Source organism: Pseudophryne corroboree, chromosome 9 (genome assembly GCF_028390025.1).
Source record: "Pseudophryne corroboree isolate aPseCor3 chromosome 9, aPseCor3.hap2, whole genome shotgun sequence".
Classification (NCBI taxonomy): domain Eukaryota; kingdom Metazoa; phylum Chordata; class Amphibia; order Anura; family Myobatrachidae; genus Pseudophryne; species Pseudophryne corroboree.
Genome location: NC_086452.1, coordinates 206,792,555 through 206,819,067, shown reverse-complemented (window position 1 = coordinate 206,819,067; position 26,513 = coordinate 206,792,555). Strand labels below are relative to the sequence as shown.

General features: G+C 44.1%; 1 protein-coding gene across 5 annotated transcripts in view; it reads left to right on the top strand.

The window, feature by feature from the left end:
* Positions 1-26,513, top strand: part of COL11A1 (collagen type XI alpha 1 chain) — a 257,732-nt gene that overhangs the window by 207,549 nt on the left and 23,670 nt on the right. For all 5 annotated transcript variants that reach the window (XM_063940097.1, XM_063940094.1, XM_063940098.1 and 2 more), the window contains 6 exons: positions 9,363-9,416; positions 9,715-9,768; positions 9,854-9,907; positions 23,086-23,139; positions 24,716-24,823; positions 24,920-24,973. In XM_063940097.1, coding sequence (XP_063796167.1) covers positions 9,363-9,416; positions 9,715-9,768; positions 9,854-9,907; positions 23,086-23,139; positions 24,716-24,823; positions 24,920-24,973 — 378 coding nt within the window. The remainder of the gene's footprint in view (positions 1-9,362; positions 9,417-9,714; positions 9,769-9,853; positions 9,908-23,085; positions 23,140-24,715; positions 24,824-24,919; positions 24,974-26,513) is intronic.

Genomic DNA, 26,513 nt, shown 5'->3' with positions numbered 1-26,513 from the left:
GAGGACCTGCTGTGCTACGGCTCCATCAACTCCCCTATGCGGCGCTGTATACTCCCGCGGCCTGGTTCCTGGGCAATTTCAGCAGAGACGTACTGGTACTTTGGCACACCGCTGCTGCTCACCTCCAGGATCACGTGGCTGCAGGACTTTGGGAGGAGGTAAGAGGATCCCCCATGTGGGACCCGCCGGGTGAAATCGCGATTCACGCGCGGCCCATTGGAGACGGATCGCGCGGCTGGCGTGGACACTCTACTGCTCAGGGACCCCACTATATTCACCAGGGCAGTCACAGAGCACAGGCATATATTTTACAGGCTCCATATAGTACCGGTGGTGAAGTCCAGCATTGTGGGGATAGAGCAGTGCCTGTAGCCCCTCCCCCCAGCTCCGGGCGCCATCTCCTGCAGATGCTCCCGTCCTGGATCTGCTTTCACTTTCCCCTCCCTTCTGAGACCTGGCACCATTTTTCACTGAAGGGCTGCTCTCTATGGGATTGCTGGGGGCTGTCTCCTCTGTATAGCCGCCTGTTCCAGCGCTGTGCTTATACAGGACACTTGAGTATTCTACCTGTCATTTTGACTGTGTTAGTTAAGAAATAAATGTGCTGCTGACAGAATAGGTGGTACGATTATTCTGTGATATTCAGTACATCCAGTTCTACTGTGCATTGGTATGTCTTTCTGCATATACATATCTACTTTTATATGTAAATTGCCTGTCCAGTGCAGTATTATTGTCGTGTACATTATTCCTGCATTGTGATTGTGACTGAGTGTGCCATATAGCTGCTGTGTGTTTTTCTTTAGTGTATCACACCTTTGCTATCACTATATTCTGAGCCCTGTGAGGATAAGTGCGCCAGGGTCCACATTTATATATATATATAGATAGATAGATAGATAGATAGATAGATAGATAGATAGATAGATAGATAGTGCTACACAGTCTATACATCTCAGTGTATTTTATCTGTGTGCTTCAGTCACCCCATACCGATTTATTTCTGTTTGAGTCCTGCTTTTATTAGCACATAAATCAGGGGATTACAGTATTCATATTGTTTGGCTATATTGTACTGTGTGCCCCACGGCTACATTCCTCATAATGTCTGCCACACGGGGCGGGAATTTCACCCTCAGGCATTGCTGATCCCACAGATTTACCAGGGGGGGAACCTGCTGCTGGGGATGTGGGTGCTGGGTCCCTTACCTCTCCCACTCCACCTGTAGCACCGGTGGCCAATCAGGAGCCACCCTGGGCTACCTTCTCTTGTATGTTAAATACTTTGGTAACACGTCTTATGCCCCCTGTGGGACTTCCTGTGCTATTTCAGCCACAAATTGTCCCTGTAGCAAATCCGCCTTGGGCGGACACACTATCTAACCAGATACAGATTTTAAATAAATCTTTGGTTAATCAGAAGTCTACACCTCAGCCCTCTGGGGCTAAGGTGCCCTCAAAGCATGTGGTTTCCTCTCCTCAATCCACTCATGCTTCAGATACTTCTTCTGATGAGGATGGGGCCTATACTGATCCGACTGATTCTGACTCAGCGGCCTCTGATGGGGAGAATGTCACTCAGGTTGATGTCCCTGACTTAGTGGAAGCTATTAAAATGGTTCTCCAGATTGATGATGAGGCTGATCTCACTATTGCATCAAAGAAGCCTGATAAATTCAAGCGTCAGAAAGTGGCTAAAGTAGTTTTTCCTCACTCTGACCTTTTAATTGACATACGTCAAGAGGCTTGGGTCTCCCCAGGAAAGAAGTTTGCCCTATCCAAGCTGATGTTGACTCGTTTTCCTATCCCTGCGAAGTTGAGTAACAGGTGGGAAACTCCACCGTCGGTCGACTCTAATGTCGCCCGGATTGTGGTATCCTTTTCTCTGTCTGTCACCACTGTCATCTCCCCGAAGGAACCGACAGATAAGCGTTTGGAGGGATGCCTGAAGTGTATTTATTCCCTAACTGGGGCAATTCACAGGCCCACTATTGCGGCCTCCTGGGTTGCAAAGCTATTGATGCGTGGCTCAATGTTTTGGAGGAAGAGCTACCTCAGGATATTTCTGACATTGCCAAACAGTCTCTGTCTCATATTACCACCGCCTCCCATTATATTGAAATGGCGTCCTCTGAGGCAGGTATTCTGGCGTCCAAAGCGTCCACTACGTCTATTTTGGCTTGCCGAATTCTATGGTTGCGGTACTGGAAGGTGGACCTAGATTCCAAGAAGACTCTGGAGGTACTCCCTTTTAAGGGAGACATCCTATTTGGAGAAGATCTTAATAAGATCGTGACTGACTTAGCCTCTGCAAAGACTGCGTGCCTTCCTAATACTACTCCTTCTGCTCCGAAAGCTAAAAGTACTACTTTTCATTCCTTTCGGACTTCAGGTAAATCAAAGGGTCAGGTGTACTCGAGCATGCCTCGTACTTCCAAGACCGGTAAGTCCAAATCTAAACAATCCTGGGCTGCCCGTCAGCCTGCTTCCAAACAGGACAAGCCTGCAGCATGACGGGACGGGCCTCCCCCTGGGGGACGCCAGTGTGGGAGGCTGACTCCTGTAGTTCACCCAGATCTGGTTAAGGACCACTTCAGATGTGTGGGTGCAGGACGTTGTCTCTCACAGATATGCAATCTCTTTCAAGAGAAGTCCCCCTAACCAGTTTTGCGCAACGGTCATCCCATCGGACCCGTTGAAGGCGCAAGCTCTACTCTTGGTTGTCCAATCCCTCCTGGAGACAGAAGTGGTGGTGCCGGTGCCTATCTCTCAAAGAGGGAGGGGCTACTACTCAACTCTGTTTCTGGTACCAAAACCCAATGGGTCTTTCCGGCCTGTTCTCAACCTCAAGTCACTGAACAAGTTTGTGAGAGTTTCCAAGTTCAGTATGGAAACACTGTGCTCCATTGTACTGGCCATGGAACCTGGGGACTACATGCTATCCCTGGATATAAAGGATTATTTACCTGCATATACCTATTGCCACTTCACATCAGCAATATCTGCGGTTTGCTGTTGGCAATCTCCATTATAAATTCAGGGCTCTGCCGTTTGGACTGACCATGGCCCCTCGGGTTTTCACCAAGGTTATGGCCCTGATGGCAGCTCATCTCCGTCAATAGGGAATCAGGATCCTGCCATATCTGGATGACCTGCTGATCCTGGCAAGCTCCCAAAATGTCCTCCTGAGTCATCTCCAGTTGACGGTGCAATTTCCCACAGCCAACGGGTGGCTGATCAATTGGAAAAAGTCCTCCCTGGTCCCTGCACAGCGCATGGTGCACCTGGGGGCTCTACTGCATACGCACAGCCGGAGGTTGATTCTGTCTCCAGAGAAGGTCCTGAGGCTTCAGGACACGATCAGATACATCCTCTCTCGCCCAAGAGTGTCCGTTCACTCGGCGATGCAAGTACTAGGCCTGATGGTGTCCACTTTTGACATGGTGGAGTATGTTCAATTACATTCTCACCCTCTCCAACGGTTAATCCTATCCAAGTGGGATGGGCTGCCTCAGCGTATCAGGTCTCAAATGATAGTCCTGACCTCGGAGGTCCACTTGTCCCTGTCCTGGTGGCTCCAGGATCAACAGTTAAGCAGGGGCCGTCCCTTCTGGATTCCCAACTGGGTCCTCCTGACAACAGAGCGGTGTTGGAGCAACACTCTCTCCAGGGTCGTTGGACCAAGGAGGAATCTCTCCTCCCCATCAACATTCTGGAACTGCGGGCAGTGTTCAACGCATTGACACTAGCCGTGCCTCTGTTAAGGAACAGGCCTGTTCAAGTACAGATGGACAACACCACTACGGTGGCATACATAAATCATCAAGGCAGCACTCGAAGCCAAAAAGCAATGATGGAAGTGTCCAAAATTCTTCAATGGGCGGAATGCCATCTGCCAGCAATATCGGCAGTGTTCATTCCGGGTGTCCCCAACTGGGAATCGGCAACTGGGAAGCGGATTTCCTCAGTCGTCAGGACATACACGCTGGAGAGTGGAGCCTTCATCCGGAGGTGTTTCAACTCCTAGTGGACAAGTGGGGCCTACCAGACGTAGATCTGATGGCGTCTAGACACAATCACAAAGTTCCGGTCTTCAGATCATGGACAAGGGAACCTCAGGCAGCGTTTGTGGACGCACTGGCAATTCCATGGAAATTTCAACTGCAATACGTGTTCCCTCCAGTGTAACTCCTGCCCAGGGTTCTGCGGAAGTTCAAGCAAGAAGGAGGAATACTACTTCTAGTTGCTCCAGCGTGACCCAGGTGGCATTGGTTCTCAGACCTGCAGGGTCTATCGATGGAATGTCCTCTACTACTTCCTCAATGCCCAGACCTCCTCATTCAGGGCCCATGTGTCTACCCAGACCTGGACAGACTGGCTTTGACGGCGTGGCTCTTAAAGCGTCGCTCCTAAGTACCAAAGGATTCTCTGAAGCGGTCATCTAAACTATGCTGAAGGCCCGTAAACTGGATTCGGATCGGATTTACTACAGGGTCTGGATCTCTTACTTCACCTGGTGTGTTGTTAAGAACTATGATGTATATAAGTTCAGAACCTCATGGCTTCTGGCCTTTCTGCAACAAAGCCTGGACTTAGGCCTTCGTCTGGCCTCCCTCAAGGTTCATATTTCTGCCTTGTAGGTGTGGTTTCAGGGGGAAATTGCGTCTATTCCTGACGTTCATACATTCACTCAGGGTGTTTTGCGGATACAACCTCCCTATGTCCCTCCAGTTGCTCCATGGGATCTGTCTGTTGTCCTTAATGCCCTGCAAGGGTCTCCCTTTAAGCCTCTTGATTCTGTGGACCTGAAATGGCTTACTATTAAGGTCCTGTTCCTGTTTGTTATTGCCTCTGCTAGAAGAGTGTCGGACTTAGGCGCTTTGTCCTGTCATCCGTCCTTCCTGATATTTGATCGTGACCGGGCAGTTCTCCGTACTCGCCCTGGTTACCTGCCTAAGGTTTTGTCATCTTTCCACCTTAACCAAGAGATTGTGGTTTCCGGCCTTTATATCTCCTGGTTTGTCTTCCAAAGAAAAGTCTTTGGATGTGGTACGGGCTCTCCGTATATATGTGGAGAGGACTGCCTCCATTCGGAGGTCTGATTCCCTCTTCGTACTGTTTGGTTTTCACAAACATGACTGGCCTGCAAACAAGCAAACTTTGGCCAGATGGATTAGAATGGTGATTGCACAAGCTTATGCGCAGGCTGGTCTCCCAGCTCCTGCTGCTATCAAGGCCCATTCTACTCGGCCTGTTGGACCTTCTTGGGCGGCCCGCCGTGGCGCGTCCACAGAACAATCGTGCAAGGTGGCTACGTGGTCCTCAGTGAGCACGTTCATCAGGTTCTGTGCCTTTGATACTTCCGCCTCCAGGATGCCTCCTTTGGACGCCGGGTTCTTGTGCCCGCTACAGTGCATCCCCTCCCATGAGGAACTGCTTTAGGACATCCCCGATGTTATTCCCTGTGGAATACCAGTGTACCCACTGCAGAAAAGGAGATTAATGGTAGACTTACCATTGTTAAATCTCTTTCTGCGAGATACGCTGGATTCCACAGGGCACTCACCCTGACGCACTTAGCTTCTTTGGGTTTGTATGGCATTAGCCACTGGTCCCTTCTCCTGTCGTGAGAACGTGGTTCTATGTGACTAACATCTACCGTCTCTTTACCTGATACTGCATTGGGCTGGTTAACAAAACTGAGCTCCTGTGCACAGAGGAGGGGTTATATAGAGGAGGCGGTGCAGTGCATCCTGGGAACAGTCAAAGCTTTTAGCCTGTTGATGCCTCGGATCAAGATCCAACTCTAAACCCCAATGTTATTCCCTGTGGTATCCAGTGTACCTCGCAGAAAAAGATTTAACAACGGTAAGTCTACCATAAATCTCCTTATACACATGACACCCATAATGCCGCTTACACATATGCCGAACACTATTGCACAACCAACCCACTCACACACAGCACTTACACCACCGCTAACACTGTGACCTCTGCCTCTGCTTGGATACAGATGTGTCCTCATGCATCTTGCCTCAATGCGCCATGCAGCAGGAGATGCCTGGCGTGAGTCAGTTGGTAGCTCTGTTAACGGCACCTTTTTTTGATGAAAATGCATCTTATTTGCATTACTATGTGGCTAGGATAAACAAGCAGCTTCTACTAATTAAAATGTTATGTGGGTTTCCATATTTTCTGAGTGCGACTGTATGTACCTGCATACGAAATGCTACACACAGAATATAGGCATGCCGCATATCATTTTAATCAGCAGAAGCTACGTATGCCACTAGGAATACCAAATGCCCAAGGCATTTGCCTAGTTCCGGCTCTGGTTCCCCATCTGCCTATTTGGAGACTAATAGCCTAGTACAGACCCAGCAAACCAACTAAGTTAATCATCTTCAAAACACAGATTAAGTGTTTAAATAGGAGACCCAATCACAAGACCCACTGAAGAGTTTTGGAGGTTTTTGGGAGGGACTGTTAGAGAAATGAGCAGCCACAGATAAAATGGCTGCAGCGAGCAGCCCTGTGCAGATGTATTTCTCAGTAATCTCACTGAAATACACTGCGTTCAGCCTTTTTTGATGGCACTGTGCTCCTTGATTGATATTTGCCAAAGTGTGTGGGCTTGCAGAGTTATATAGCAGTTTTACAGAACACTAGGCGTTTTCACAGTGGTGCAGAGAAAGGGTACACCTAGGTAAGAACAGTGTTATGGGCAGCAGTGCGAAAGCAATATTTCATTTTGTGGATGAAGGTTTTAGAAATAATATAGAGTAGAGAGGGACAATTTATAATACTGTTCCTTGCTTTGCAAGAGTAAGCATAGCCATTTTCATTTTACAAAACGCTTCAGAGTTTTTGAGATCTTGTCTCATTCTTTACTTTTAATGAAAATATTTGACATGTTAAAGCTTATGTAATTGTAATACCTCATTAGTAAGGGTTCAGATGGTGCAGTGCATGTGTAAGTTACCTCTGTGGTGGAAAAGCCTTCTGACTTTTTACTCGGCAGCAATTCCTAACTCAGGGGGTAATTCAGACCTGATTGCTTCTGTGCGTTTTCCCACAGAGGGCGATCATGCACAAACTGCGTATGCGTATGCACCGCAATGCACAGGTGCATTGCATGGGTACAAAGCGGATCGCCGCTCAGCGATGGGTTTGTGCGACAGATTCGTTCGCACGGGCAATCGCAAGGAGATTGACAGGAAGAAGGTGTTTGTGGGTGACAACTGACCGTTTTCAGGCAGTGTTTGGAAAAACGCAGGCATGTCCATGCGTTTGCGGGAGGGTTCCTGACGTCAATTCCGGCCCTGAACTGGCTGAAGTGATCGCAGCAGCTGAGTAAGTCCTGGGCTGCGCAGAGACTGCACAAAATCTGTTTGTACAACTCTGCTACACATGCGATCGCACACTTTCACATCTAAAATACTCTCCCCCCTGTAGGCGGCAACTATCTGATCGCAGCAGTGCAAAAATCGCTTACTAGCAATCAGGTCTGAATTAGGCCCTCAGTCCACACCCAGCAGTGAGGCAAGAGTTCCCCAAACAGAGACAGACAACAGGAGACAAAACTTTAGCAAAAGCAATCTAGATTTATTTCTAGTAACCCAAAATTACCAGAATGGGTCACTGCTATTGTATATCATGGTTGGTTCAATAATCAATGAATACAGAATAAATCACATAAATTACAATAACACAAGCTGTTACCGTTTTACTAATTGACTATTCCCTATACTAAATTAGCAACAGTCTTTAAAATAGAATGTCCTAATAACCTAATATAGATGACATATAATTGATAACCTAGGTTTCGATTAACACGTTGGGGCGCTTAAAATGTATTTACAGCCGAAGGTCAAATTGCAATTTTGCAGCATTGCAATCTAAAGAAGGAGCAGTGCAATGCAAGTCATCTTATAGTATAAAGAAATTCATTAAAGATAAAATTGAAACATGAAATGCTCCAAGTCCACCGTGACCGTATCATAAGCGACCCGCTCAGATGCACTAGCATAATGAGTCTAATTCACATGTGGTTGGAGGAGCTATCGTTGCTGCTTACATGGAAGCAGCAGTGATGCAATAGTATGGTAATGCAGCAGGAGGCGTCTGATATAAGTAGATGCCTCCTGCTTGCATTAGTGATCCTTGCTGTACCCTGTGACACAATCGGTCGGCTACGTGACCCAGGGGGTCATGCAAGCCAGCCATCACAGCTATAAACAAGAGGCCAGGAAATCTCCATCTTCTGACGAAGAGCCTAACCTCGACACTTTCCGCCCAAACAGAGGCTGCAGAATGTCAGTCTTTAGATATCTGAGGCCGTTGTGCGTCCAACGATGCAGGACTCATACTACACATGCACAGTACAGGTCAACTTTTCGTCATGCGACTCCGATCCTTTGGGATCTATATTAGGCCCTGTGTTCCTGGAAACTAATTTAACATGTTGGCAACTGTGCATCAGTGCTTTTTTTTATCCCACATCCATAATACAACTACTGTACAAGCAAACAAAACAGCTCTATATACTGTATGTACTACAACAATGTGTATTACATAGAGACAGAAATACCAAACTAGGCATTACAGACTATTGAAGCTGTGGAGGAACAGACAGGAAATAATACAAATTTGAGTAGAGGCTCAATAAATGCCATTATAGCCCCTCCGTTGTTGAGTGTAGGTCTCTTCTGAGCATGTACAAGGTTCTTGTGGGGGAAGAGGGACCTGAAAGGGGGGGACTACGCTGCGATTGCCAACAATTAGAAATCAAGTCATTTGTGGGCCCACAGTACTGGACCTGCATGCTGGGTACTCGAGGGCTTAAAATTAAAATAGGAGGGGAACTGTGATGTTATTTTCTTCTCTAAACAGTTAGTAAAGAGCAGGCACATAGGTGGAAGAAAACTTGTGGGTGGTTATTAAGGTAAGTGAGGGGAGAGGATGAGAGGATGCAGTTGTCCCTCCCTAGAGACTTTGAGTACTCTTATAAATGTTACTCTGGGAATCTCAAATTTCTAGTTATACCCTTTTGCGCTTGTGCATGTGTGTCTTTACATCATAAAACATGCTGTGCAATCGTAAAGAGTCTTTTGTTTTGTTGGAGAGATGAAAAAACTATAGCTGTACCACCATGAAACTTTTGGATAGTTTTAATTATGTGTCTCTGAAAATTTACTTGCTCCTTATTTTACTACACTACTACTACTACTACTACTACTACTACTACTAAAAAAACACAAGTTCAGGTTTCTCCTACCACATACAATAGTATTTGTAGCTATACAGTACTTTAGACTTCCAGAACCTGTGCATAACCATGTTGATGTATTAATCTATTTTAGGGTCTTCCTGGGCCCCCAGGTGAAAAGGGAGAAAATGGTGATGTTGGACCAATGGTAAGTATACCACTGTGTAACATTTTGCTATTTAATAAACCTTGACCTCTCCAATGTCAGTAAAAATAAATAGTTAAACTTTGAGACTACTACTTGTGTGGTGTTTTATCTACATAATCTTAGAACTATATTGGGTATAGTCTTCCATTGTTGTTATGTTATTATAGGTGATGTAACAAAAATTGAAAGGATTCTGTGCAGTATAGAAAATTTAAAATATTTACTGAATATGTTGCATGCTCGAAATGGTTCAGGTTTTCCATATACAAGAAATTAAAGGTATACTTATTACCAACAGGGTCCACCTGGTCCACCTGGTCCTAGAGGTCCTCAAGGCCCCAATGGAGCAGATGTGAGTATTCTGTACAGTGTGTATAGAGGATGCACATTTCTGTTATGTATCTATGTACAGTATTTAAATCTGAATTTTTCTACAGGGTCCACAAGGTCCTCCTGGGTCTATTGGATCTATTGGTGGAGTTGGTGAGAAGGTAGGTAAAATCTAATTAAATAAAGTACTGCTTGTAATTCTGGTGTTAAAAAGTTCATACTTACATTCTTTAGTTGTAGAAATCATTGTTTCATTTGATCGTACATGCATAAACATTAACATTGCCCACTCCCATTTTAGCAAATTGGAAACCTGAGTTTTCTATTTCTCTAGCCTCTCAAAAATTTAAGAGTTTACTAATTGTTAATGTTGTGATGGTCCTGCTATTTACCAAGCACCTTAGTGTGGAAAGAGACTCCATGTAATATATAGTGTGATACTTCTGTTTTGAATTTCAATGCATAGGATGATGGAGACAATGGATGGAGACTAAGGGGTATATTCAATAAGAGTCGGGTCCATTCCGACATGCAGTTGTCGGAATGGACCCGACAACCCCTATTCAAAGAGCGGCCAAATCCGACTGTCGATTTGGCCGCTCCCGGTGTCTTGTCCTGCTGCTGCTGTCAGCGGCTGCCGGGTGCGCTGACAACAGTGGTGGTGGGAGCTGTCAGCGGCGCTGGGAAGGGTGGGTGGGGGGGAGCTGTCATCGGCTGCCGTGTCTGCGGCTATGGGGCAGCAGCGGCGAGAGCAGCGGAGGAGGGGAGACGGAGAGGAGGAGACGGGGCGTCCACCCGGCTCCAGCAAATGGGACGTCGCTTGCTGGAGCCGGGTGTACGCTGCCGCTGGGTTCCTGCTCTCCCCGCTGCAGCTTGTAAAACTTCTGCCCTGTTAGAGCTGCTATGGTCAGCTGTAAGTGCTGTTATTGTGAAGTGGAAAAGTCTAGGAACAACACCAGCTCAGCCATGTAGTGGTTCTGTACACAAACTCACAGAGCAGGATCGTTGAGTGCTGAAGCCCTTAGCACGTCACAATCGTATGCCTTCATTTACAACACTCAATACCAAGTTCCAAACTGCCTCTGGAATCAATAGTAGCTCTATAACTGTTTCTTGGGAGCTTTATTTATTGGGTTTCCATGGCCGAGAAACTACATACAAGCCTCGGAGTATACCACTATTACATTCTGAAAAAATTTAAAATGTATTCTCTGGAGTTGCTAATCGTGCTTCACGATCTGAAAATCTGGGTTTAGCACATGACAGGAGAATGTTTAATGCAAGAATACATACAGCACTTCCAACTGCAATGTTTGGTGGTGGAGGAAAAATTTACTGGTAATGTTTTTCATGGGTTGGACTATGCCTACTAATTCCAGTAAAAGAAGATCTTAATGCCACACTGTGTGTTTTCAACTTTGGGGAAGTCCTGTCCCTGTCTTAGAATGAAAATGCCCCAATGCACAAAGAGAGGTCCATCATAACATGGTTTGCAGAGTTGGCATGGAAGAACTTGACTTGATCTGCTCAAAGCTCTGACTTCAGCCCTATCAAAAACCTTTAGGATGAATTGGAATAACAATATCCACAGCCATGTTCCAAAATCTAGCAAGGGGGGAGGAGGGAAGTACTGTAGGGGCCACCTACAATACTTCCAGTTATTGTCCATGACTTTGGAATGAGATGTTCAACAGGGATGTGTTCTGCATCCCAATGAATGGGATGCCATCGGTCATGTGACCGATGCCAGATTCCTGACACCACTCGGGAGATCGGTGCCAGAACACAGTCTGCCGACATCCCAAAGGTAAGTATTGGGGAGGCTTTTAGGGTTAGGGCCCGGGGGTTTAGGGTTAATCACAAGGTGGGGTTAGGATTAGTCACTAGGTTGGGGGGTTAGCCCTAGCTGCCACACCCGAGGGTTAGCACTAGCCGACCCCCCTGGCGGTTAGGGAGGTGGGTGGGGGATAAAAATGCCTCCACGTTCGCGATCTTCAATGTCGGGATGCCGGTGTTGGTCATTTGACCGCCGGCATTCTGACAACAGGGATATCATACTGAAACCATTCAGAAAGCACATATGAGTGTGATGTTTGGGTATCCACCAGGGTTTTTTTCACCATGTAGTGTACATTCAGGTGTGTAAATAGACTCCTGTAGATAGGGTATCTTTGGTTACCTTATACAGCATTAATTTTCCACTGACTTGAAAATCCTGCGTGATTGCACATGAACACGCATTTATGTCAATGGGAACAGCTCCACCTGGGTCCATTCAACAGGGAATCCTTCCCTGGTATCTAGCAGGGTTTTAAACTGGAGGGAGGGTGAGCTGCAGTGTAAATGGGTAACCCATGTCCTCACATGTACATCAAGGGGAGAGCTGCATTCTGGTGCAAGGAGATGATGTCATCGCCAAGTGCCAGCACTGCACCAATGTGCAGTGTGAACGTTGTCGATCCGTGAATAACCCGCATCGACATCGCAGTTGAAAAGGGGTCTGTCCGAGGTCTGACTCAATTTGGACCTGTGTTACAAATCCTGGGTCAAACCTGGGACTTTGGTGGAAAAGGAGTATTAGATAAGCATCTACCAAAATGAGACAGGCAAATTATTATTTTGTCTTTTTATCCCTGGTGGCCAAAGACATGTCTTCGTTTTATATGTTTGTGTTTAATTACATGCTTAATGGTGCTTTAAGTGCATTCTATTTATAGTGATACAATTCACTACTGATATAATTGTAAATCCTGCATTTTAATCTCCAGGGAAATATCAGTGTTGAAATGCAAGAAAAATGTAAATGTCAGTCATACACATATTAAAACAGACATTAGTCTTATTATGAGGCTGTGTTAGAAATCCATTCTTGTTTTTCTATGTGCCTTGTATTATGAAAACTTTCTGTCTCCAGCGCTTTTTACATTTCTCTAGAGTTGCCATCCCTTGAAAAGATTCTGCCTGCCGTGTTTGCATACAGACTTATTGTATAATAATAGCTGTCATGTTAAATCAGACAAATGCAGCCTTGTATCTAGGGAAGTGTGCAGTCCGATGAATCAGACGCTCTGCAGGTTCTTCATCTCTAAGTGGAAATATTTTTGTGGATTGTCTTTTTTTGTTTAGACTAAAATCTAACTTATGATTAGATCTTTACTTGAACATTTTCTGTGCTGCCTTTACAATCTCATCAACATTACAGTACTTGTCCACATCAGCTACTCAGCAACAAATTCAGAAATATGGAGAAACAACAGTGAAAAGTTCTGTTATTGTATTAAATGATGAGTACTACTGTATGTTTTTATCTCTATAGCATAGTACATTTATAATATTTCTAGATACTGGCATAAACTTTGTTGTCAATTATATTTGGGCAGCCATCAATACTCAATTTTCTCTTGTCTCTTGACCCATCCCCTATGGTGCTTAGCATTTCAGGTGACCTATACCCCTTTCAGACATACACCCCTGCAAGTACACGGATCCGACATAGGTTTTTCAACATGGGTGTAACCCGGGTCCAAGCTTGGAGAACCCCTTTCACACAACACTGCAGACCCGGGTTTTTCTTGGGTCAACCCCTTTCACATTCAGTGTGAAGTCATTTACAAGGGATGACCTTGCCATCTACTGCTGATCAGGTCATCTGTAACAGTCCCAGGCAGCCCTAAACAGCCAATCAGCTTCTTCTCAGTGATACCCGTGTCTAAAAAATGGTGTCACGCCATACAGACATAACCTGGGGACTGTCAACTGTAATAGTATAGTGGACAAGAGGGAGTACACATCGAAATTTTGGGAAATCATTTTTTTATATACGGTTCTAATTAAAAGTTAAGTCTTAAGTTATAAAAATTTTCTCTTTCATAACGAGTGCGCCAACAAAGGGTACTTTCTTTCTTGTCTTTAGCTTATTGACTGTCAACCCCCGTTTGATACTTTCTGACTTACCTGGGTATAACTCGCGTTGACTTTGCGTTCCCCAGCAAATTCCTGAGTTTTAGCTATGTCTGAAAGTGGTATGAATAGGTGTCAGAACAGTCTCTATTTTTTATTAAATCTTTCTTTTTTTTAACAATTCAGAAAGTATGCAATAACAATCATTATGGTAGTATTGTAGACATTTTACAAAGTCTATCTCCTGATTCTAATCTTCAGTTTATAAATGCATTAGAACTAAATTAATTACATTTTGGAAATAAATAGTGAATTATATTGGTGCTATAACCACCTCTTAAGACTATAAATTGTGAATTATATTGGTCGTACAACCACATGCCATACGACTATAAATAGTAAATTATATTGGTAGTATAACCACATGTCTTAAGACTATAGATAATGATATGGGTGGTACAACCATATGCCATACGACTATAAATAGTGAATTATATGGGTGGTATAACCACATGCCTTACGACTATAGATAGTGAATTAAGGACCTTATTCAGCTTCAGTTGCTGTTTTGCTATTTTAGCAAAACTACAGCTGCTTGTGATTGCATTCTGGGGGCCACCCAGCACAGGGCAAGGTCGGCCAGCATGCAGATGTTCGGCATTGATGCGATCACAATTCAGTTGCGATCGCATTGCTGAATTGTGGATGACCCCTGCCTCTGCAGCCTGGCTGTGAAGGCATGCGCAGAGCGACCATTTTTCGCATCTCTGCTTGTGGCTGTCCCAAACCCACCTGTTTCTGATGGCACGACCCTGCAACACTGAGTCAACGCCACCCACAATGCAACATTGTCGTCCAGGACCGCCCCGCAAACTCCTCTGCCTATCAATCATCTCACTGTGTGCGCACGAGCAGTGTGGCTCCAGCGCATGCACACAAAATAGTCGGTATGTGAATGCATCGCTGTTGTGTTGCATACTGAATTAGGCCAAATATTGGTGGTACAACCACATGCCTTAAGCATGTAAATAGTGAAATATATTGGTGGGAAAACCACATGCCTTAAGCATGTAAATAGTGAAATATATTGGTGGGAAAACCACATGCCTTAAGACGGATGCGCTGGTCACTATACCGACGCCGGGATCCCGACTGGTGAATAGCCCAACGGTCAGTATGCCAACCAACAGGAACTATTCCCACTCGTGGGAATAGACCCACCCTGCCCACTGCATGGAGAGCGCAGCGAGCACACAAGGGGCTTTAATATGTTCGCCCCCCACACCATCTGAAAGTCGGGATTCCCCCATCGGTATGGTGACCGGCGGTCTCCCAACCGCAGGTCTCGCAAACCCAACCCCTTAAGACTGTAGAAAGTGAATTATATTGGTGGTACAATCACATGTCATATGACTATAAATAGTGAATTATATTTGTGGTACAACCACATGCCTTAATACTATAGATATTGAATTATATTGGTGGTATAACCACATACCTTAAGACTGTAACAGTCAAAGCATAAAAGATAATGAAGAAGAATATATTTTCACATTATAAAGGTATTTAGGAGGGAAGGGTAACTAAAAGGGTGTTTATAGAAATCATAGGAAGGTTAAAAGAAAATCCTTCAGGACCCTTTATGAAAAAATTAGGATGAAGATTCTGAGATATTTTTTAAGTGTGAAAAAGAGTAAATTCTCCTCTCTTATTACCATTAGTGACAAGAAGCATTTTAAAATAAGCATTAATGAGAATATAGTTAAAAATTTTTAAAGGAATTTCATTACCCACAAATGGTAAAACCATCCATTTTTGTGTACATTAGCTAGTACACATTGGGCCTGATTCAGACCTGATCGGTGCTGTGCGTTTTTGAACAGCAGCCGATCAGGCCTGAACTGTGCATGCGGCGGCGCTGCAAAGTGCACTGGCGCATGCCAGACAGCCAACGGCTGTCTCAGCCATGCGATCGCCTCTGCCTGTCAATGACAGGCAGAGGCGTTCGCTGGGCGGGAAGGGGCGTGCCAGCGGTGTTTGGCCGCCATTTTAGGGGCATGGTCCGGGCAACGCAGGCGTGCCCGGACCGCGTGGGGGGCACGCCGTGGCAGCTGCGTGATGTCACATGCAGCCGCTGCGACCCTCACAGCGATGATTAGCTCCCTGCCAGCGTGCAGGAGCTGCGCTGGTGGGGATCTACTGTTCAAGTACAAAAGCATCGCCGCTGTGCGATGCTTTTGTACTTGTGCGGCGGGGCGGGGCAGGGCCTGACATGCGGGGCGGACTAGCCCTGTGCTGGGCATCCCCCCGCATGTCAGAGAAGCTGATCGTAGATGTGCTAAATTTAGTACATCTACGATCAATTCTGAATTAGGCCCATTGACATTACTGAGGTACTGTTGTTCTGAGCAAATATATAAGCTACATCATCTTGCGTGTACCCACAAAATGGCCACCTTCCCTTGCATCTGTAGAAACCAATTGAGGTCATTGTAAAAATCCAGATTACCAAGTAAGCTTCTCTTGCTTTCATGTGCCTGGGTAGGTGACAGTGGGGAGGCCTAAATAGAACCACATTAACTATATTATTTGGCCTGATATGGATAATAACCAATTTTAAAATAATTATACTTATTATTTACCCTTTGATGCTTAGATGGCTGCTCCATTACATGAGATTGAAATTTTCTACATTGCATGCTTAATCACTTAATGATCGGATGTACAGTATTGTGTAGTTTTGTGACCAGACAAACATTAACGCTTTTGCTATGTGTTAAAAGAATTGTGAATTTTATGTTTGTTATGACAGACAAAGCTACCATTTATTACATGTTCTATTTTCTTATGATTATTTAGTCTCCAGCAACATAGACATAATAATAATAATAATAATAATAATAATAATAAAACAGCACATATTTTTTTATGATTCTACTTATTTTCCCCCAGTTGATTAATTACGAGAACTACTATTTAATATATGCAGTCTTCTACAGCTGAGGGTGTTACATGAGTTAGATGTGAGCTTCTGTCTTTTTTAGCTTTACTCATTTTAGAAATGTATTACTTTTTATTTTATTAAGCCACAATGGGATAAAATTGTCCTTTGCAGGCATATAAATGATTGTTTCATTTTTACCTATTTGTTCAGACATATCAGCTTCAGTTAGAACAGAGCAATCATAGCTTTGTTAATTAGAGCTATTTTCATCGCAGCTCCAGAGGCACCGCATTTTGTATATATTGTCCTATGTTCTGAACCCTGTGCAGCTATGATCCTGTGGTAAGGATTTGTTAGTAATAATTCCAGCCCATGCAGCCATTCACTTCACAGAGCATTGCTCAGATTAAAAGCCTTTCCTGTCCACCATAGCAGGATAAAGGGAAACTCAAACTACAATGACTAAAGCAAATATGAAACAGCACACATGGAAAGGAGCTTCTGCTGTTAAAACTATAGCTTTTGGATTAGGGAGCTAAATTATTATGATTGTCTTCTGCTTACTTTTCTTTATTGCTCCATATTGAATCTGAAGCCCAGTTACCAGATGCTCTTGATTTTAGTTGAGTGTTTTTGAAGTGAGGAAAGAAAATAGCTGCTCCCTAGCCTTCAGAGTGATTTCTATACGGAGTCTATATGCTGCCATAGAGCTTGGCAATGCTACTCATGGAATGGGCAGTGAACCCACTTTTTAACATATTTTATCTGTAAATTATACATAATTATTATGTAGTTAAGCATTAAATGTTGGTCAGTCTACAGCAGAGGTTCTCAAACTCGGTCCTCGGGGGCACACACAGTGCATGTTTTGCTGGTCTCCTCACAGAATCGCAAGTGAAATAATTAGCTCCACCTGTGGACCTTTTAAAATGTGTCAGTGAGTAATTAATACACCTGTGCACCTGCTGGGTTACCTGCAAAACATGCACTGTGTGTGCCCCCGAGGACCGAGTTTGAGAACCTCTGGTCTACAGTATACATGTCCCAAACAGACTTCTACAAGTGCTGTTGTCTACAACAGACACATAACATGATGAATACATCATGTAGAGTTTACCGTTATTTCTAAACAGTTCTCAATGACTTTCATACTTTCTCTGAATTTGTAAATCAATGTTAAGTTACACTTAGATCATCAGGTGGTATTCCCAGATGGTCTAGCTCTTGAATCGAAGACCACCTGGGAATTTCAAGTGCTGTAGTCCAAAAAAACTAACTCATAAATTGACTTTATATGTATCCAACACCTATATTTTTCCCAGTACAGCATTAAACCTTTAGAGCCATTTATGTCACATATATTGTATTTATAGGTGGCCTTCATTATATCCGTTTTTACTCTTGTATATAATATAAGGGCCAATTTATCAATGAGTGTTTGTTAACTATATAAAACTCTTTGTGTATGATAAATGGTGCTCCAGCCAGTCAGCTCCTAACTGTCATGTGTTTGGAAAAATGACCATTGGGAGCTGATTGGCTAGAGCTCCATTTATCATACACAGTGAGTCTTAAATAACTAAAACTCATTGATAAATGGGCCTCATAGTGTTTTGGGGGGTTCACTACTATCTGCCGGCGGCCGGCCTCCCGGCGACCAGCATACCGGCGCCGGGAGGCCGGCCACCGGCTTACCGACAGTGTGGCGAGCGCAAATGAGCCCCTTGCGGGCTCGCTGCGCTGGCCACGCTATGGGCACGGTGGCGCGCTACGCGCGCCACACTATTTTATTCTCCCTCCAGGGGGGTCGTGGACCCCCACGAGGGAGAATAAGTGTTGGTATGCCGGCTGTCGGGCTCCCGGCGCCGGTATGCTGGTCGCCGGGAGCCCGACCGCCGGCATACTGAAGACCACCCGTTTTGGGCTGCATAGCTACAGAACAAGCTACTATTTCTGATGTCAAGGGGCAGAACTACCATTGGTGTAGCAGGTGCATTGCACCAAGGTTCCTGAGGACTAAGCAATGAGTTATCACCTGGCATCCCTGCAGATGATTGTGAGCAATGTTGGATAAATAGCACAATGCAGAGAGCAGGGTGGGCCCCACTGCATGAGGGACCTGCCACTTACCTTAGGGAAGCAGAGCTGACCTTGTGTGTGCTGGACTGATAGAGAAGTCCTGCCACCTGTCAGGGCTGATGATCACAGCTCCATCACATCCTCTATTTAAAAGACAGCTGTACATTTTTTCTGATTCACTTCTGTCTGTGAGTTAAAGGCAGCTCACAGCCAGTGTAACTGGCACTGTCACAGTCTGCCTGACTGAGTGCCAAACTGGGGAAAGCACAAGGGGCTGGGGCCCCTGTCACAGACCGAAAAGAGTCTGATGTGTTTCTGCACCCACCTAGGTACATGCCCCCTGTTCTCCACACCATTCCGTACATTGTTCTTTTCCTACTTTCACCCACTTCCTCTCCCTGTCACCCTTTCCCTGTTACCATCTGCCTTCCCATCACTCACTGCCTCCCCTTGATTTCGTTTGTCACCCTCTGCCTCTCTATCTCTATTGTCACCCTCTGCCTCTTTATCTCTATTTGTCACCCTCTGCCACATTCTGCCTCTCCCTGTCACCGATTGCCATGTGGCATATTGTGAACTTGAGTTGGAGTTAGGGATGTGCACCCAGCCATTTTGCTGAATTTGGATTTGGTTCCGATTCTCCTGCCGGCTTTGAATTTGCCAAACTGCCGTGACTGGTTTTGGATTTGCATTAATTTTTTTAAATTGACAAAAGCTAAAATCACTTAATTTGGCCTTTTTTTTTGTTCCTAGAGTATTATTAACCCCAATAACATTAATTTCCAGTCATTAACACTCACTTTTGACCACGTCACAGCTCACAATATTGTTTTCACGAATACTGGCCAAAGGCTGGTTGGCTAAACTGCAGTATACAGTGTGGGTTGGATACAGTGCAGGTCAGATACAGTGCGGGATACAAGGCAGGATGGATACAGTGTGGGATACAATGTGGGTTGGATACAGTCCTGTTTGGATACTGTGTGGGTTGGATACAATGCAGGATACAGTGTGGGTTGGATACAATGCAGGTCAGATACAGTGTGGTATATATTACTGGTTGTATACAGTGTGGGATACAGTTCGGGTAGGGAATAGTTCAATTTGGATACAGTGCGGGATACATTGCAGGTCAGATACAATGCAGAATACACTACTGGTCGAATACAGTGTGGGTTGGATACTGTTTGGGTCGGATAAAGTTAGGCTCAGATACAGTGCTGAATACATTGCTGGTTGGATACAGAGTGGGTCAGATACAGTGCAGGATACATTGCTGGTTGTATACATTGCTGGTTGGATACAGTGCAGGTTGCATATAGTGCGGGATACTGTGGGATGGATATAGTGCGGGATACAGTGTGGATCAAATACAATGCAGGATACAGTACAGGTCGGATAAACCAATAGTGCACTTACTGTGACAGGGGATACCAGTGGTGTCCTCAGTGCGGTAATGTCGGCAGTGCAGGGGTGCTGGCAGAGTCCTCGGTGTGGGGTTGCCGGCGGTGTCGGTACTGCTGGGTTGCTAGCGGTGTCCGCAGTGATGGTGGTGTCCTTAGAGCAGCGCTGCTGGTGCTTTTAGTACTGCTGGCTGTTGGTAGTGCGGGGGTGCCAGGGATGCCCTCACTGCAGGGGTTCTGGCAGTTTCCTCAGTGTGGTGTTGCCGGCGGTGTCCGTAATGCCAGGGTGGTGGCGGTGTCGGCAGTGATGGTCGTGTCCTCAGTGTGGGGGTGCCGGCAGTGTCCTTGGTGCATATTTGCAGGCAGAGTTGGTACTGCTGGCTGTGTCGGCAGTGTGGGGGTGCCGGCAGTGTCTTCAGTGCGGGGTTTCCGGTGGTGTTAGTACTGCTAGGGTGCTGTTGGTGTCGGCAGTGCAGGAGTGTCGGCATTGTCCTCAGTGCATGGGTGCCAACAGTGTTGGCAGTGTGGGAGTGCCAGCGGTATACCTAGTGCTGTGGTGTGCCAGCGGTGTTGGCAGTGTGGGGGTGCCGGCTGAGTCAGGAGTGCGATTGTGCTGGTTGTGTTAGTAGTGCAGGAGTTCTGGAAAATGTCCTCAGTGCGAGGTGTGCCAGCAGTGCTGAAGTGTCAGCGGTGTCCTCAGTGCAGGGGTATTGGCAGCACGGGAGTGCCGGCGGTATCCTCAGTGCAGGGGTGTCGGCAGTGCGGGTGGTGGTGTAACTACCACTGTGCGGGCCTCCATCTAGTCCCAGTAAAGTCAATGGGGACACACCGTGACATGCGGTTCTCATCTGAAATTAGGCATTTAGAGGTCTATTTATTAAGTCTCGGATGCAGATAAAGTGGATGGATATAAAGGGGGTAATTCAGAGTTGATCGTAGCAGCAAATTTGTTAGCAGATGGGCAAAACCATGTGCACTGCAGGGGGGCGGGGACAGATATAACATGTGCAGAGAGAGTTATATTTGGGTGGGGTGTGTTCAAACTGAACTGAAATTGCAGTGTAGAAATAAAGCAGCCAGTATTTACTCTGCACAGAAACAAAATAACCCACCCAAATCTAACTCTCTCTGCACATGTTATATCTGCCACACCTGCAGTGCACATGGGGGGTAATTCTGAGTTGATCGCAGCTTCAAGTTTGTTAGCAATTGGGCAAAACCATGTGCACTGCAGGGTAGGCGGATATAACATGTGCAGAGAGAGATAGATTTGGGTGTGGTGTGTTCAATCTGCAATCTAAATTGCAGTGTAAAATTAAAGCAGCCAGTATTTACCCTGCATAGAAACAAAGTAACCCACCCAAATCTAACTCTCTCTGCAAATGTTATATCTGCCCCCCCTGCAGTGCACATGGTTTTGCCCAACTGCTAAAAAATTTCCTGCTGCGATCAACTTGGAATTACCCCCATGGTTTTGCCCAACTGCTAACAAATTTGCTGCTACGATCAGGTCTGAATTACGCCCAAAATACCAGCCAATCAGCTCCTAACTGCCATTTTTCAAATACATGTCAGTTAAGAGCCGATTGGTTGGTACTTTATCTCCATCGACTTTATCTCCATCTAAGGCTTAGTAAATAGACCCCTTAGACTTTGTTAACACCTAGATCAGTTACTCTTGCTTTTTATTATGTGGCTTTTTGCACTATTTTGTTTGTAATATTCCTATAACATTTCCCACTAGAACATAGTTATTACAGGTTCTAGAGTGGTAACCAGGAAAGACTTAACTTTATTCATAGTCTGTACATTTGGCTGGTATTATTTCCATATTTCCATAGACTATACATCACTGTTTCTATTCCAATGAATACTGCATGTTTGAGACTATACCTCGCTGCACACAGAACTGTGAAAAATACACATCACTTACAGTGCACATTTATTATTTATGCAAAGTAAAACACTTTCATTTTTTTCCTCCCTTGCAGTCAGGTGCTATCATATAAATATAAATAATATTTGTCACACAAGTATTTGGCTACTAATGCAGCCCTAAGAAACAGCAAATTGATCACCATTCATTCAACCTTCACTGTAGCAATAATTCATCATTTTACCCAGTCAGCAGAAAAATAATGGTTTAACTTTGAATTTAAATAGAAATTTTAGTCATATAACAATGACTGTGCCTATGGTGATGTACCTTCCCGCTTTCCTTTATACTGTAACTTGTAGTTTCTTATTTATTACACAAACTGCTTTGACATTGCAAAGGGTCGCTAGTCATACTCCCAATATGGTGACAAACTTGCACAGCTTCCAGGGAATTCCTGTCCTTGCAAGCTTACAATCTAAGATAAAGTTGCAGAAAACTCACTACATGCAGCCAACATACCATTCCAGTTACCTTCAATGTCTTTGTTCTGTAAATTTATTACTGTGTACGACCAAATTTTCAGGTCAGAAAGCAGATTATTTTGTTTATTGAACATATGGATATAAAGACTATAGGTTAACATCACATTCCCAGTCTGGACTGTACAGAATTAGTAGCATTTTAATGCTACATTGCTATCTCTGGTTATATTTATCAGTCCACTGAGCTAGAAAAATAATAGCAAGAGGCTTAATGTGTGCTTTGGATTTCAAACCTAAATCTCCCTGCAGAGCAGTGTTAAAATGTTTGCTCCTGAAATTAACATTTCATGTTTTGCATATGTTTAAATAAAAAAATATTCTCTTCCAAGTAGATTATGCACAACACACAATAATGTTCTATATCAGGGGGAAATATGAAGCAAGCATCATAAACTGTGCTATTACATTTATACTATAATATATATATGCTTGAATCACCATAGAGTAAACTACCGTGATTTATAAATGGGCATCTGTCACAGTTATAAGGTGTGACTCCAATATGTGCTTTTATTTCTTGGGTAATGCGATTTGATGATTAAATGTTTATTTATGAATAGTATAAATCCTTTTTTGAATGTTTTCATTTTAGGGTGAGCCCGGTGAGGCTGGAAACCCAGGTCCCCCTGGAGAAGCTGGTGTTGGAGTAAGTGTTTTACAATTAAGTGTTTCTTTATTTTGGTCTCAAAATTACTGATTGGTTGTTCAGACATTTGCTGAAGAGACCTACTATAATGAAAGTACGAGGATTATAATAATCTGTATGCGTAAGTACATTTCTTAGTGGTATACATCATTTTCCTTTAGGAGGTCTGTGCTTTATTTCAATAGAGTTTTGATTATAATTTGCGTGGAAAACTATTTTCGTTTGTGCCCTTCTAAACATTTTCAGTGTTGCAAAGAATAGGAAATCTATATTTTTATATTACTAAAATTCAGTGGCATGGCAGATTACAGGAGGTAAAATTGGAAGAATAAGGGATAGGCATGGACAAATAGACATGGACAGATAGATGGAGTGACATGGGTGTATTAATGGAATGGCATGTGCATACAAAGAGAGCACTGTGGGTCGATTGAGTGGAGGCACATGGTCAGACTGGGAAGTGGCATGGGAAGAGAGAAAGTGGCTTGCACCAATAGAGTGATTGGATGGGTAGATTGGGGGGAGGGATACGTGCAGCTTGGAGGAATATCAGACATTTTACTATATATAAATACATGTATAACAGTTAACTGTCTGTGACCCAGTGGTGAAGATGCAATTGAGGTTTAGGGGAACCTTTAAAAGTTTGCAATGGAGTCCAGTAATTTCTGGTTCATCCTTTGCCTTTGAAGAGAATCAAATATAGTACAGGTTGAGTATCCCATATCCAAATATTCCGAAATACGGAATATTCCGAAATACGGACTTTTTTTGAACGAGAGTGAGATAGTGAAACCTTTGTTTTTTGATGACTCAATGTACACAAACTTTGTTTAATACACAAAGTTATTAAAAATATTGTATTAAATGACCTTCAGGCTGTGTGTATAAGTTGTATATGAAACATAAATGAATTGTGTGACTGTAGACACACTTTGTTTAATGCACAAAGTTATAAAAAATATTGGCTAAAATTACCTTCATGCTGTGTGTATAAGGTGTATATGAAACATAAATGCATTCTGTGCTTAGACTTAGGTCCCATCACCATGATATCTCATTATGGTATGCAATTATTCCAAAATACAGAAAAATCCGATATCCAAAATACGTCTGGTCCCAAGCATTTTGGATAAGGGATACTCAACCTGTAATAGAATTATAACAGTGATGTAAAAAAGGTTCATTGTGTTATCTCCTCTTAAGTAAAATTAAGTCTTCATAAAGTGACTTTGTAATTTATAGGTATCTTGTGATCATGTTTCCCCGTACTTGAGCATATTGGCTACTTTCTGTTCGCTGTCTAGAAGCTTAAGAATTGCTTTGCTAGCAGAGAACAGAGCTAAAAAGAAATTTGCCTGGGGATTTGAGGGATGACATAGATTCATTAAATAAAGACTGTACAAGTAGTTCAAAGCTGCTGGGTGTTAGATTCTTAACAATACTGAAAATAAAGTTTTATTCAGTTTAAGAGAATTGTTACAAAGAACTTAATCTTCTTATGACCTCAGAGTGGCTGTTCAAATCCTAAATCAATTTAAGCTTATTATACATATTTATTATAAATACATTTTAGGGACCTAAAGGCGAAAGAGGAGAAAAGGGAGAAGCTGGACCTCCAGGAGCAGCAGGCCCAGCTGGTCCCAAAGGGCCGCCAGGAGATGATGGTCCAAAAGGAAATCCCGTAAGAGAACCATATCAAACTTTGTATTTGTAGTTCATTGATAAGTTGTTGCATGTGCGCTTTTAAATTGTCCTCTTTCTCTCTTAAAATGTTTAGGGACCCGTTGGATTCCCAGGAGATCCTGGTCCTCCCGGAGAACCTGGTCCAAGTGTAAGTGATAATGTATTTCTAGTATGGTAAGATATTAAGCAAATAGATTATTTCTAGTATAGCACTAAGTAAAAAAAAAAGATAGTTTATGCAGCTGCCAGAAAGTATTCATATTGAAATCTTGCCTTCTTTCACATAACTTTACATAACCTGTAGATCAGCTTAGTCCTTATTAAGGCCACATTTTATATCCGGGCTCATCAGCATAATTCAAACATTTAGTCATACAAAATCTGAACAAAACAAGTCCCACCCACAAACCAGTATTGCACTGTTTTGTGTAAACTTCGCCCTAGTTGACATCTGCAAATCAGGGTTATTCCATCAAAGGAGATCCGGTCAGAATCCTGGCAGTCGGGATCCCTGCTGTCAAAATGCTGATGCCGAAACCCTGACACAACTTGGAATGCCGGCTTCGGCATTCGGATAAGGTACATAGCACCGGCGCCGGGATCCTGACCGCTGGGATGCCGAACAATAGTTTGCCAGAGAGGTAAGCCGCGGGGGGACGGTGGGTTACGTTTCGGCTGTGGGAGGAGGGTTAGGCTGTGGGGAGGGAGGGTTAGGTTTGAGATGCGGGGATGAGGGGGTTTGTTTAGACAACATCAGGAAGGGTTAGGTTTAGGTTGTGGGAAGGGGGGTTAGGTTTAGATGAAACCACAAGGGTTAAGGCTGCAGGTGGAGAAGGTTAGTTTTAGGCTGTGGGGAGCAAGGGGGAGCGTCAGTATACTTAGGGGGGCACACACATAGCGACGTGTGCTTAAATTTTAAGCAATCTGACTAGATTGCCTAGAAATGAAGCACGCATCTCTGTGTGTGTATGCCCCATAGCGATGCGCTGCCCCGCTCGTCACTATCGCCAGTTCTAGATAGGCCTACATGCAGGCACAATTTAGTTAGATCGCTCACTTCACCGCTGGGTGAAGTGGGTGCCCCCCTATCCCCCCTCGCTCAGCACACATCGCGCTGTGTGCTGAGCAGGAGGAGAAATGTGTGCTGACCGGTCTGTGCTAGATCGCTCAGCACACATCGGTACGTGTGTACCACTCTTAACCTTTCCCCTGTTGGGATTTTCACTGTCGGGATACCACGGTTGGTATTCTGACCGCTAGCATCCAAACCGCCGGCATGTCCAATCCATCCCCATCAAAATAGGGACAGTTGAAAGTTATGTAAGACATCCTAGTTCTTACTGTACATATTAAAGTATCCACATAGTGCACTTTTCAAAATGGCACTTTTCTGTTTAGAAAGATGGCGACCTACAATACCTCATAAACATCTTTCACCAAAGAAAGGAGAGACGTCATCATTAACATTAACATTAATCATTAACATTAAAATGATCCATTACAATCTAGAATTTGAGCCGTGTGGTCAAAATAATTCTGACAAATTAGTATTACAAATCAGCAAAAAGCATAAAAAAAGTTGTAATGTGAACAACATTTGGTGAGGACGGTTACATACAACAAAATAACACACATTTTTTAATAATAATAATAATAATAATTTGCAATAAATGTTTTTGTAGGCATTC